Source organism: Lutjanus erythropterus, chromosome 18 (assembly GCF_056507025.1).
Source record: "Lutjanus erythropterus isolate fLutEry1 chromosome 18, fLutEry1.hap2, whole genome shotgun sequence".
NCBI classification, from domain to species: Eukaryota; Metazoa; Chordata; class Actinopteri; order Lutjaniformes; family Lutjanidae; genus Lutjanus; species Lutjanus erythropterus.
This window is the reverse complement of record NC_139334.1, coordinates 23,999,526-24,014,471: the sequence shown is the minus strand read 5'-3', so window position 1 is coordinate 24,014,471 and position 14,946 is coordinate 23,999,526. Positions and strand designations below refer to the sequence as shown.

General features: G+C 41.0%; 1 protein-coding gene across 5 annotated transcripts in view; it reads right to left on the bottom strand.

The window, feature by feature from the left end:
- The window catches only part of numb (NUMB endocytic adaptor protein), a 60,023-nt gene that overhangs the window by 2,916 nt on the left and 42,161 nt on the right, over nt 1-14,946 (bottom strand). The window contains exons 4-10 of one of the 5 annotated variants that reach the window (XM_084742084.1): nt 6,010-6,042; nt 5,210-5,284; nt 3,321-3,461; nt 2,160-2,364; nt 1,692-1,991; nt 1,345-1,488; nt 102-254 (exon numbers count right to left, since the gene is read on the bottom strand). In XM_084742084.1, coding sequence (XP_084598210.1) covers nt 102-254; nt 1,345-1,488; nt 1,692-1,991; nt 2,160-2,364; nt 3,321-3,461; nt 5,210-5,284; nt 6,010-6,042 — 1,051 coding nt within the window. The remainder of the gene's footprint in view (nt 1-101; nt 255-1,344; nt 1,489-1,691; nt 1,992-2,159; nt 2,365-3,320; nt 3,462-5,209; nt 5,285-6,009; nt 6,043-14,946) is intronic. The other 4 variants (XM_084742085.1, XM_084742088.1, XM_084742086.1 and 1 more) reach the window with 4 other exon arrangements.

The following is a 14,946-nucleotide window of genomic DNA, read 5'->3' as shown; positions in this document are numbered from 1 at the left end:
CTCAATGTCCCTATGACTCATTTTTTCTTTCAACAGTAAACTCTCAGTGCACCCTGTGACATGCAAACTCGTCACCGTGGCCTCTCTGAAGTGCTTCTTACCTGGCTGTGCTGAGGCCGGGGCCCCTGCTGGGGTCTTAGCCCAGGGGTTAGTGTCTCGAGCAGGCAGAGCGGGGGGCAGTACTGGGGGGTTAGCAGTAGCAGCAGCAGCAGCAGCAGCAGCAGGAACAGAGAAGGCAGGAGCTGTGCCGTTCACTACAGCAGATAAGAGACAGAAGCTAGTACTGTAGAAGCAAGCTTGTGTGTCCGGGTGATGTGGAGTCTTCCTCTTTTGTTAGACATGCACAATGTTACCGTGCAGTTAATTAGCAGTCTTACCAAGTGTTAATCACACATATAAAGTAAATGTGTCAAATGTAGTTATGAGAAAATGTGAGCGGGCAGGCACACATTCTCTAACCGCAAATTTGCATTACAAGCAACACAATCATCACCGCAAGTCAATTAATTTCCTACAGAGCTGAATGACAAGGAAATGCAGCCAAAATATGGACAATGAAAAAAGTCTGTTGGCCAGAAAAGTTGGCAACAGACAACTTTTGGCTGACTGTGACTGGCAAACGCAAAAAAAAAAAAAAAAAATTACTGTCATTTTAAGATAAGGTTCATAAAATTTGAATTTTATAACTACAAGGAGCTTAAAAACTGCTGTTCAGGTCAGTGGTATCATTCTGTTAGTTTTCAATTAATGCTACATAATTAGCCATTTCTAACACAGTGAACTCATTTATTGAAACCCGATGACAGTTAATAACAGAACAGCAAAAATATGTTATTTGTCTACTTAAAACTGCTGTTCAAAACACAGCAACCCACAAATTAAGTTCATCACAGTGTGGATGCCCAGTTACACATGCTAGATGTTAAAGGAATAGTTCGGACAATTTGAAATGGGGTTGTAGGAGGCAGTTATCAATAGTCAGTGTGATTCCTACAGGAGATGGCATCCAGCACGCCTCCAATTTGGGAAAGAAGCAGGAATCCCAGTGTAGGAAGCTAAGCAATGTACTGCTGTGAACAGGATCAGCAGCAAAATGTATTTTAGCCACCTGTCCTGTTGGAAAAGGCCGCCTGACAGCAGGATAAAGTGGTGAAAATAGATTAACCTTTTTTAAGCAGCTAAAACACATTTTGCTGCTGACCCTGCTGCGTATTGCTTAGCTTGTGCCAACCACCATCTACTGGAGGGAATACACTGACTATTGATCAGTATCTCATACAATCCCACTTCAAATAAATTAAACTGTCCCTTTAAGGGTTTAAGAAGAGGCTTTCTTGGTGTTACCTGGTGCTACCGGAGACTGTGGGGATGAAGCTGGTTTGGGCATTGGAGCTGAAGAGAAGGGGTCCTCCGGGGGTCCACTGAACGCTGAGGTGATCTGAGTGCACAGTGAACTGATGCTGTCACCTTCGCCTTCTACCTCTGGGACTGGAGGGGAGGGGACACCAAGGAGAAACAAATATAAAATACAACACTGCAGAAGTAGAGGAAGAAACAAAAATCTCTGGGAATTTGTTCATGCAATAGTTGCTCAACAATTACAATTTTTGTTTTTTTGATTTTAATTTATCTTGTGTAGAACAATGAAGGAGCAGAGGACAGTTGGACAGTTTTCAGGACCCCAAACCCACCCGTGTTCTTGATGGGGAAGTCAGACTTGCGCTGCATAGTGGAGGGCAGCTCATTCATGCGCAGTGACAGCTGTCGTTTGAAGGGAGAAGTCTTCTGACTGAGGGCCGGGAAGCCTCTGAAGGAGCCCTGTCTGGCGATAACGTCGGCCGGTGCATGTCTGCGTGGTATCGCCTGGGGTCCCAGGGTGGGCATGGAGAGTGGCGGGGAGGACGTTGGGGATGGCGAGCCTCCTGTCTGCTGTGCTGAGGAGTTTGTCACACTGGTGGCTGAGTTCCCAGCAGCGGTCACATCCGTCTCTGCTGTTAAGAGGAGGGCAACGTTCAAGCAGTGGAGCAAAACTGAACAAACAAGCAGTTACATTAGCTGGAAGTGGGAGGATAAATAAAAATTAATGAGGAGGTTGAAGTGCCCGAACCATTTCCCAGGTCAGAGAATATCAGTCTTTAGGTGGGACTACGTTTACAGACCTTTTTTAGCATCCTGTAGCTGCCTCATGACTTCCTCCCGCTCTGCTGCTTCTGTTGCTGTAGTAACACGAAATGAGCCCTCGCGGGTGAAAGTGGTTCTGTTGGCATCAAAGGTTGCCGTGACCCCACACTCCTTCTCCCGTTTCTGTTTTCGCTCCAGACATGCGGCGAATGCACAACCCACGGCGTGACTAAGACGCTCTCCCTGAAAGAAACAATGAAAATATGAAAGGGATGGTTAGACCCAAAATAAAAAATGCACATTTTATTTATTGTTATTTATCAATGTAGATAGTTTTGTTGTGAGTTTGTGAGTTTGTGAGATATCCTGCCTTCACTCTAATGTAATGGGACTAAATGGCGCTCCACCTTGGATGCTCAAAGACCCCAAAAACATTTGAAAAACAGCAATGGCTCGTTACAGAAATCAGAACCTGATTACTCAAGATAATCCACAGACTTTGTCCTGAGCCATTTCATGTACTTTCCTCCTAGTAGAAAGAAAGTAGTTCTGGTAGTTCCTACATCAATCTGCTCACACAAAGGTCTGTGGATTATCTTGAGTAAACAAATTAATCAAATCAAATGTATTTTTTAGGGCTTTGCCATCTAGTTCCATTATCTTTAAGAGCAGACAGATGCCTCTACAGCTGATATCTCCAAAATTCTGCAACTCACACCAAACAATCTAAATGGATAAACCGCACCACAGGTAAGAGGGAATGTATGTTGATTTTAGGGTTAATTGTCCCTTTAAGGTCTATTCGACCAAAGCATTAAGTTAATATGATGGTTTAAATCACACAAAGCTCCTTGAAAAGTACTGATGCACAGACACAAATGTTTTTCATACTTTAAACATGGCGTAAAACCCATTAAACATGGTATAAAATCCATTATAAACATAGTATAAAAACTATTACAAACATGGCATAAAACAATTATAAAACTGGTGTAAAAACACTTAAGTACACTATGCAATTCAAACACATAATGCTTGTAAAGATCAAAACATAGTGAAAGCACTACAAGGCAGAAGGACAACAAAGATTGTCTATGCACTTCAGAGACTGTGATTTTATTTGGAAGAGTGAGCAGTCGAACTTGTACTCAGTATCAATCATTATTAAGTAGTATTGTCGAATTAGAATTAGGTCTTACTGAGTCTTTAATGGCCATAAAACAGTGGCAGATCCAGCGTCGCGTGGTGCCATCCCTGCAGATGTAAGAGAACGCCCTCTCGAAGTTGCGGTCCGGAGCGCAGAACGACACCTTCTCTATTGTCTGGTCCAGAATCAGGTCCTGCAAAAAGCATTTTCATCTCATTATAATGAGCTTTAAAAAACTTGGATTGGGGTGAAGTGACACTCAGTCAAGTCAATTCAAAACGTGGGCTGAATGACTGCACAGTGAACAGTACTTCAACAGGAAGGATTGGCTTCAAGAGTGCTCAAATAAGATTGAACTACTACCAGCTACAGAAGCCCTAGTCTGTACCTCTGACCAAACTGTAACCCTGAAAAGCAACACTGAAAAATAATAATGCCTCTCTGAAGGAGGGATCCTGGATGCTAACATCTTTATTCTTTATTACTTTTAAGTGAACATAAAGAAAATAAAAATGCAACTGCATAAAATAACACAACAGACCGGGTCACCAGGTGTACGGAAGAGCATTAGTGCCAAGCATAAGAAAAGATCAATCAGAGGGGGAAGTTTTCTATTGTCTTCTTTTTTTTTTGCATTTTGAAAATTAAATGTCAAGAATGAGGTTCAACTACCGGCTGTATTGACTTTATTCTTGAACTTTATTCGTTGACTATTTCTCAAAATGCTAAATAAAACATTTCTTCCTTCTCTTATATTTTTTACTCATGCCTGGCCCTTATACTATTTCTCACCAGGAAGGATCCTGGACTTATTAAGAGTATTTTCTTACAACCTACAGACTTGACTTGATATTACTCAGTGATTTTCCTTGACAGTGCAGTTCAAAATTCCTCAAATAATAGCTGATTAAGTAAAAATAATAAACAACAATCAACAAATGTGTGGTCGTCTGCTTGACTCTGTAAGCAAAGTTAACTAATTGATAGTAATCAACACTAAAACAGTTAATGACAAACTTAAATAGCTAATAGATTAAGAAATAAAGAAAATGTATATGCATGAATGTAAACTGCTCAGACCACCAATGTTGTGTCTCCTTGGGGACAGAACTGTTATGCAACAGCTTAAAAAAAATGAGCATTTTAGAGTATTAAGATGTTGGAAAGAGCCTAAAACTCCTACACTGAGAGTAGGGAGGGAACAAATGATGGAAATAGCTGCTGAGAAGATGCAAGGAAGACTGAACTAGAAAAATTATATGGTTAAAGAGCAATGGGACAGCTTTAGATTGTATATATTTGGAACCTTGACAAGAATCCGATGTTTGAGTTTAGTACAGTATTATATAAATATTGCCATGTACTAATGCCCTCCATATTATCTTAATCAAATAAATATACAACAATATATTAATGTCTGTTTGGTTGCTTGTCTGTTTTTTTTATCTTGTTGTAGGATATTCTTGTAAAATTCCATAAAACTTCAAATTCTATTTTTAAAAATGAAGTTGAAGAGAAGATGACAAGTTTTTTATCTAATTTTTCTATTGCATAACTTACAGCTGTCATGAAATGTTAGTGCACAAACGGAAGTAACAGCCTGACAGAAACCATTAAATACCAGCAGCACTGATGATCACACAGCTCTCCTGAAGTTATCTCTGGAAAAAAGTCTTGGTGTAGTACTGGTTTATTCCAGCAGGGGTCAATGTAACCTTTACTGTTTCCTCTACTCATATCCGCTCCTGCAGGTGCACTGAGCACATATTTCTAAAGAGGGCCTTTTGCAGGTCACTAGAGCAGAAGTGTAACAGCTTCACTATCATTATTTACTGCAGGAGCTCAGTAGCTGAAGCCACGTGTACTTCCTCTGGCTGCTCTTTCTTTTTGATCAAGATGTGTCCGAGCCTGTGATGGAGGACTGAGGGGGCTTATTATTACCTTTGTTTTGTCGTCTACGACGCGAAGACCATCTGCCGACACCCACAACACAGCTCGCACTGGCTTCTTCCCAGCCTGCAAACAAAAACACAACAGGAACAGGTACGGGTAAGAAACGGGGAAACTTTTTCACATCTCTCTATGCCCCAGTAAAGTTCCTTTGTACCATTCCTTGGTACCTATTCATAAAAAAAATAAATAAATAAAAATCAGTCAACACACACACAAAGCACACCTGTAAATAAAGAGAAAGCACCAGGTAAGAGACAAAAGAGAGGAAGACAAAAGTTGTTTTTCTGAGCGCTGTGTCATTCAGTAGTACCCAAAATTTAATAAAAGAAACCAGAAGGTTGGTATGAGACTTGGTGCTCTGATGCAGTCAACAGTGGCGGCCCCGTTGGTTAGAATAACAACAATAAAATATTTGTGTGTGTGCACAAGAAGGAAACACTCATTCACTCAAACTGTTCATTGTTCCATTCTTGATTCATGGAAGAAGGGCTGAAGGGAGAGAAGGCACGTCTGTTAATACAAAAAAAAAAAAAAAACACTCACACACAAGGAAACACAAAAAAAAAGTGCCCCGCCCCATCCTAAACCACCCCACCTGCTCAAAGACACATGCATCATTGTGTTTTTTCTCTCTCCAGACAGATCCCACCCCTACCCTGTGTAAGAGTGTGTGTTTCTTCCAGCCTTCAGTCGTGATCAAAGGGTGAAGTGTTATGTGAGAGGAGAAAAAAATAATAATAATGCTCATAATAAAAAGAGACACTCAGACACACAAAGCAATAACTTACTTTTGCAAAGAATCCTTTGAAGAATTTCCTGTCCTGGAAGTGGATGTGGTAAAAAGGGAGGGTGGGTGAGAGGGGGTGGAGGAGACGGGGGGAGGAACAAGGCATGAAAATGTTACCTATGAAGTCTAAAAATTGTCTGGAGCCCAGAGGGAAGGGATTTGATTTGTTTGGGGTTTTTTTGGTGGAGGAGGTGAAGCTGGGTTATGAGTGAGTGAGTGAGCCAATGGATCAGGTAGCTCCACGTGATTCCATACTGATGGAGGTTTCATAGGGGTGTAACGGTACATGTATTTGTCCTCAAACGTTTGGTACAGGACCTTCAGATTGATACACAACTTCCTCAGTTCGGGTGATTCGTCTGTTTTTATCTACAACTTGCACATGTGGAACAGAAATCCTTGAGTGCAGGTTTTTCCCAGAATGTTGTGGAAGTGCACCAGTTGTTGTGTATCAGCTATAGTGTGTTAGTCAGCTTAGCCTGGTTAATCGAGCTCATGTAGTGTCACTGCTCCTAGTTAAGGCTCAAATGCACTGAAAGAAATAATTGATGCACCAAATTTAATGTGTATCAATTGATGCTCCTATGGCGGACTGAAGGCATCAGATTTTAAATGCCAACAGCACTTTGGGAAAAGACTGACATTTATATGTATCTGTTTATTTGTACTATTATTATTATTATTACTGTATTTAATTAATAAAACATTGTCCCTTGGGGGAAAAACCATACCCTTATTCTTGTCAGTCTATATAATGACTAAATGTTGTGCAATATTAATATTTTTTGTATAAGGCGGCCAGGATAATTTAGTTATTAACAGCAGGAGTTTGAGAACATTTCACACTGCAGCAGACACCAAGAAGATGAAGGAGGAAAGACTGGGGTTGCAGCTAATGATTATTTTTATTATCAGTTAATCTGTAGATGACTGACAGGATTTATCGAAGTTGTTTGGTCCATAACATGTCTGAAAACTGTTGACCAAAGCCTAGGATGACGCCCTCAAAGGATTAAGAGATAGAGATAGCTGGCAAGTAATTTAATAGTCAATTAATAACAAATTATTTGATTAAATGTTGCAGCTCTACAGCTGATCATAGTTTATAATGATGCAGCGCAGTGACAGATGTTTCACAGAGGAGAATAACACTGATCTGTCTGTCACTGTTAACAGAGACTCCAGGTGAAACTATTTTCTAAAAAGTTTTGTATGTACCGAACCGTGACCCTAAAGTCAAGGTACATACCATAATGTGAATTTTGTGTACCGTTCCACCCCTAGTGTTTTAATGGGTGATACTGAGATTGTTTATGATGAGAACTGTTAGTACTACCACACTGGAAGCCAGTAAACCATAGTGTTGTTGTTTCCAAGAAGGCCCTCTCACCAGCAGAAAGTGATTCCCCGAAGTTATTCTGTGATTTCAGTCAACAACAACCACCTTCAAAGATTACAACAGTCCCATGGCTAAGACAGCGTGTCAAGCTGCCTGGACAGAGGAGATCAAGATGGCAGACTTTCAGGTGTGCGACTGTGCGAGTATGTGGACGGGATAATCCCAAATCCCATTTTATTCTTTCTCCACTGATTCCTGGACTGAGACGTGGTCATTCCATGGTTTTTCTGCAGACAGAAACAGATTCCCACGGACGGCAGTTTGACCTCTGAGTCAAACCTGTGACTGTTCACCAAAGAGGGCCTGAGTCAGGGGTCAAGTTTAGGCCGCCACAACCACATAAAGAAACCACAACCAGACCAGGCCTAATCTTAATCCTCCCCGTCTTCCCCCAACTCCCTGAGAGTTCCTCTCCTCCCCATAAGCTGTGAAAAGGAGTGCCACTCTGCTCCTGTTACACAGCCGTGGTGGAGACGGCACTCTGAGCACCATGTTAATGCATGATTTAACGTGTTAACCAGCAGTGGAGATTCATTTGGAATGAGCTAAGCGTTTGTTAGTGTGTGTGAGTGTGTTTGTGAGAGCCACACAGACATGCAGATGATGGAAGAGCCTGCACAGCTAGTATTAGTAAGCTATGGTTAGGGGAAAAAAAAAAACCTCTATAGGGTTGAGATAACTAGAATCACGGGAGGGCAGTGTGGGGGAGGGGAGTTGGAGATATTTCTCTGCAACACCACAATAAAAACCTGCTTAAAAAGACAAAAAAAATAACGTATAACACGAAAAAAAATACAATATTCAGGCATTCAATGTGTGAGCTGTGATGAAACTACAGGAGGGGAGAAAGCTTTCTGGGCAGAAAGGAGAGCCGAGTTTAGAAAGATCAAGGTGAAGCCAACAAGGCAAAAATGAAACAACTGAGGCAGAAAAATTACTTTACAGCCAATGAACTGTACCTCTGTGTTGATAAAAATGCTACATGATGTTGCGCATTAAGGGTGTAACGATTCTCAATAAATGTTCTCTGATATGTGCTGATATTAAACTTTTTTGGATATAAAATGATGCAGATTTTTGTTTATTTATTTCAGTTTTATAGACAGTATATAGTTATATAGACATGTATATTTTAACCCCTTTTTCACGTGGGTACTCCAGCTTCCTCCCGCAGTCCAAAGACATGCAGGTTAATGGGTTAATTGGTGACTCTACATTGCCAGTAGGTGTGAATGTGAGCATGAATGGTTGTCCGTCGCTATGCGTCAGCCCTGCGATGAATTGGCGACTTATCCAGGGTGCACCCCGCCTCTCGCCCAATTTTAACTGGGACAGGCTGCAGTCCTGCTGCTACCCTTCAAGGATAAGCAGTTACGGACAATGAACGAATTAATGAATCTACCTTCATAGTGCGGATTAGTGTTCTTGATATTCAAAATTGTAGTTGATTCAATAAAATCCAACAAACAAAAAAAATGTGATGTGATCTAAACTGTGCATTTGGAGAATTGTTACACCCCTACTGTGCATGCTTGGTGGCTTACAGTCTTTTCTGACCCTGAAACAACTCTAACCACTAGCAGGATATGCAACAACGAATCATGCATCTTGTGTAACATTTGTGAAGGGCCTACTTTGTGCAACAATACAAACCTTGCAACATTTGCTACAAGCATGAGAAAACTATATCTATAGCAAGAGAGAGTGTACTTTACCTGACAGGTTGTCAAAGAATCTTAAACCATAAACCTGCAGAGTAGCTATAGGGAGGAGGATGGCTGCCTATAAACACACATTTCTAGTGCTAATAATAAGTGTTCTTGGGTTGCGTTCAGGACTGGAGTTATTTTGTGGTTTCCCACATTTGGTGTTTACTCAGGAAATATCTCTAGTTGGGGCAGAAAAGTGTCGAAGACAGCTTTTCATAGCATGTGAGAGGCCCGGGCAACAAAACAAATAGTGATGTTTACCACCAATGGCAGTAAGAAGATTGGGGATTTTTGAGATGGATAGTGATAATGGTTTTAGAGCGGGAAACTTCTAATTAAATTTAGATTATAGATGTGGTGGCTGATATAACGAATTTCTCAACTGTAATGAAAACAGACCTTTTCTATGTGGACTGTGTGCTGATTTTTCATCAATATGAGAATTACTTGTGTGCCTTGATAAATAAAGTGGTTAAATTCAAAATAAAGTGGTTAAAGTCGGCCTTTTTTCTCATGGTCTTTATCAAAATAGGTCATTAAAAATTATCAACAATTTCAATATCAACTGAAATGAAACAATTTTTCTTTTGAGATGGAAAAAATGGTTGAGTCATTCAACACGCAATACTTCTAATGACCTTAGATGAGATGATTGCTAAAACAATAAGACAGTATTACTTTATTTTTCTTATTATTTTTTATTATCATTTATTTTCTGATGTTGTTGCTGTTTTCTTGTTTTTTTTTTTTAATGTTGGTTAAGTAAGTAAATAACATAACAATAAAATAAAAAAATAAATAATACAAATTAAATGTAATAATATCAGAAAAGAAGAAGAAATGAAAACAGTTTACCATGACAAATTTTTCAGCTATATTGTGAAGCCCTCCATGTGACACTAATAGTCTTAATTGAAAGCACCAGCTGATATACACACTGTCTGATGGACTTTGGTACATTGTCAATGATGTAACCTGAGGCTGTGGGGTGTTCATTACAAAATGCAATTGAAATTCTTTCAGCATGTCAGCATCTCCTGCTGAGCTGCCCCACCCAGCCTACACAGAGGAAATGCACAGGCCTCTGTGAGCTCCTGAGTAACAGTGAAAACATTCCCGCTGTGAGAACACAGAATACACCTCCAACCCCGGGCCTTCGGCCAACAGCAGCGGGAAGTGACGTCATGATGACTAGCAAAAAGGGTAGCTTGGAGGTTGACGGTGCCGTGGTGCCGCAGTGCAGCCGCCTCCTCCTCCTCCTCCTCCTCCTCTACTCGCCTCCATCCTCCTCTCTGAGTCACGGGTCGCGGAGCTGTGAGAAAACTCTCATTAACGTCCCAAAGGCTGCTGGGAATACAATGGAGTCGGCTCAGAGCTGTAGCTGTCGCAAACACATGCTGACTGACAGCTGGACCACCAACACATACCCTCCAGCATGGGGAAACCTAAATACATACATATACTTTAACTTCTTCCTTCTTATTCATCAGAGAGTATCAGCTCAATGTTGATCTTCATCTCTCCAGGCCGCTCCAGGCTTCTGTTGGTGTTGTGGCTGCTGTTAGCTAATTTTCAGGAAGCAGCCCTCATCAGCTCTTGCCAGATATTAAGTGCCTACAGGTGCGGAGCCTGGTTCCTGACCAATTTATTTATTAGTTCCTGGAAGTAGAGTTTACTGCTGAGCAATATTAACTGACTCTCTCTGCTGTTAGGAACTGTATTTATTGTTGCCTGGCAACAGTTGGCTTATTAAAGAGTCAGTGAGGATGAACTGGGATCTATCAGGGGCTCGCTAATTGTATATCTGCTTAAAGGGTGTCCCTCGTCTAGTCTGGCCAATTTAGATTTAACAGGGATAAATGGCATCAGGGGCACACTGTACAACACCACTATCTCTGCTCTGCTCTGCTCTGCTCTGGGCAGCAGAGTCATCCTTGCTGTCAACACACCCTCCCTCCAATTTCCCATAAGCCACCATTATAATAAAAATGCCTGTAAAACTGTTCGCAGAGACCTGAAATGTCATTAGGGCTGAATGTCTGTGATTCAAATCATCAGCGGTTAACCCTCGAGTCTAACCTCATTTTGTCGGTTGGATCCTCACACTTTTCTTTTTCAGTTGTGTCATTGTAGACAGAGCAAGACAGCATAACAGTAGAATCAGTATATCGGCCAACCAATATCATCGGCCCGATTTTAGCCTAACACATTTATATCTCTCTCTAACATAATGCAAATTGTTTTTATTTTTTAGCTTTATGGGCAGCAGTTTATTCTTATTTGATCATTTTCTTAATTCAAGTTTAATAAATCTATAATTTTTTTTCTATTTCTGTTTTTTATTTATTTATAATTATTAAAAACATAGGTGATAGTTTATAGTCCAAAATAAGATCAGGCCTAAAAAGCAATAAAGTTTATTGTTAACCCTTTGAACTCTGTAACAGAAATGGTCCATTTGTTTCTTGGAGAATCTTCAAATGCCTCATATCCCTGCAATCTGTACAACCTATGCTCAAATGTTATGACAGCCAATAAAACATTATAATTGATAAATGTATTGACACTGCCATCTTGTGTTGTTGCCACAATCTGTACCCTCTGTAACGTACTGAGGTCATCATGAGCATGTATGATGATGCAAGAGGCAGAGGCCTTAGCTTTCTGCAACAACAAGAATAAATACAGTAGCTGCTGTGGTTTGTATTTTTAGATTGATTTAAACAGGATCATGATCTCCCACCAAAAGGAGTTTCTCGTGAGAAGTCAGTTTTCATTGGGTCAAACTGTAAAATACCCTGTCTCCATTACATATGTTGGTCACAAGTATTTCAGAACCACGATCATTGCATATTCTGTATATTACATTTTGCGTAAAGAAAATCAGAAAATAAATTGATATCAGAATTTTTCTACTCCCTGATATCAGTATCTGCACATCCAGCATTTGTCCAGCTTTAGATATCAGCATGGCAGGCTATACCCTGTTCAGTCCTACACTTGTCTGAAAATCATCCAGCTACAAAACTAATCAGAAATGAAGGGCAGAGCGACACAGTGACAGCGCAGCGTGACTTCTGTTCCTGTTTGCTCCTTCACTGCTCTGAGCACTGGTGCTGCTGCGTGTTAGCAAATATTAACTCCATTTAGTATTCGTGAAGCTTTCTCCAAGCACAGAAGCGGCATTTTTCCTGTGTGGTGGAATCTGTATGTAAAGTTCAGTGTCAGAACGAATGAGCACCATCTTGGAACACATTCAGTTCTCAAACGCCAATGACTGTTTGGTGGCATTTCCTGTAAGGTGAGCCGCTCAGACACACAGGTAAACTGCCTTGCCCAGGCCAGGGCTCAACTGGATGGAGGCTTTTTAGCAGGAATGTAACCACCAGGATCAACGGCCAAAACCACAATTTTTTCCAGAAAAACAGTGTGCAGAAAAAGACCTTGAAATGCCTGACTCGCATTTTGAATGTGGCAAATGTTAATTTCTCACCCTTCTTATAATTGTGGATCAATAAAGCCCCGCCTGTGCTGGCTTACAAATACGTCCTCTGGATGGTGAGAGAGCGAGGGAGTGCAGTAGTGGAGGAGACTGAGGAAGAAATGTCATCAGGTTGAGGAGGGTCAGATCGTCGCGGCCTGCAGGAGGACACGAGGCAGAAGTACCCGCCTCTCCTTTTGAGGTGGCTCCATTTTGTCCGCCTTGTTAAAATGACTGTAACTCAATAAGACCTCACAGCCTCGGGCTCTGTGTATGCCATGTGACCTCATCAAGTGCCACTGTGTACGTGCTGCTGTGTGTGTGTTTATTACGCTTGTGTATATGTTCAAGCTTTGTGTATTCACTATATCAGTATGTACAATATGTTTGTATGTAGTTTATCTGCAGTGCCTCAGGCTGCACTTCTTCCTGTGTGTGTTTTTCCGTGTGCTACTTGCCAGTGAGCCCTTTTTGAGTGTGTTACACAGTGTGCCTATACGTTGGACCTCTGTGTGCTACAAATGCGTGCTTGTGTGACCGTGTGAGGTTGTGATAATGTGTGGAAATTCGCACACATGCTGCTATGGCTTTTACGAACGTGTGGGTAAATATAAACACTGCATGAAAATGCGCGCATACTGCATGGCGCTCGTTTTCACACAAGTGATGTACGTACCAGCACTTCTGTATCTGATATAAAAGTGTTTTATGTGTGCATGTCTTATACTGGAATGTGTCAACACAAGTGTTGAAGAGTGAAGAGACAAGTTTCTGTATTAATTAAAGGAGCAATATGTAGCATCCAAAAATGCATACTGCAGTCCAAATATCGAGTTGGAGCCATAGACGGTATATTAAATAGGTAGAATCCCTATTTATTATATGATCTATAGTTGAATGAGTTATTCCCCCCCTCCAGAGGCTCTCCTGATGCAAAGAAACTCAGGCAGGCTGAAGCAACGCTGCAGGAGTGCAATACGAGCGCAACATTGTAAACTGACAATAACGGGCGAGGACAAGTCCAACACTGTAAGATGATCAGCTGTTTATAACTGTCAGTTGTCTGCCAATGTAGATCTAAGCCTATTATCTTAAAAACAAAAGCCAAATGCTCTGAAAATACACAGGCTGGTGATGATGTTTAGTGGCTGCCCGTCTTCCTGCTGCCAGACTCCATTAACATATCGCTAAATTTAACAGTTGTAAACATCTAATCTATCTAAAAGATTAATAACTATTTTTGACAACTCATAAAAAGACACTAACTCATTCTGCAAACATTCTGCAACAGTTTGAACTCTAATTAACATGAAAAAGGCAGACTAAAACAGTTATTCCATCCCAGAATGAAAAATTTCAAAGGACACTATTGCTCTAAGAGAGCATTTTAACTTAGCATGTTTTGTTAATATCTGATGATATATTATGGTCATTATATCAATATATCAAAATATTACAGATTTCTCCTTTGAGAATGTGTGTGTGTATTTTTTCTTGTGCGTTATATAACTTGTGTTTCATTACACTGTTCTGTTTTAACGGATATGGAAATCTAAGTGTTTTACTCTCCATTAAATTGCACTCATAAAACATGAAATTATCTTCGAGCATGTTCTACAGTGTAATCAAACTAACAAATGGCTCTCAGTAGCTCAAGAAGTCTTCAACAGCTCATTGAGTCGAACATGCAAAATGACTTAAGGGCCCTTTACAGAATCTTATGGCACAGGAAGAATAGACATTGATAACAGAAGAAACAGGGTGGGAATTCTCAATTAGTCTGAGTCATTTAAATCGAAACCGAAAGCTAATCACAGACACTTCGAGCAGGAGTTTTGTAACCTTTGCTGGAACAGAAATCAAATTTAACTTGAGACTGTGGAAAGACATGTTGATCCTCCTGAATAGACGCAGAGAAAGACCCCAGACGTGGACCTTCCAACTCAGGTTTGGCCCTGAAAAACCAGCCTCATTTACAGACAGGAGTTTATGACCTGGGTGGGGCCGTGGCAAACAACTGACAGCATGGAAAAGCAATTGCTCCATGGTTTCCCCCCTTGCCCTCCCCTGCTCCCCAAACTGGAATTTGTTCTTTTTGCGCAACTCCACCGGAATCTGCTGCAGCAGGAAGTACACGCCGGCCTATCTCCTCAGGCTGAGCCAGTGTACGAGAGAGGAAGAGACATCCAGAGCAGACCCCAACACCCCTGGAGGTTGTCTGAAGGTCAAGATGGGTGGAGACCCTCACTGACAAAACAGCAACAATCAGCCACACCTCAGGCTTCAATGTACAGAGTAAACTATGCAGGAATAAGAGAACTAAACTGCTTGGTGACAGATGAAGGAGGT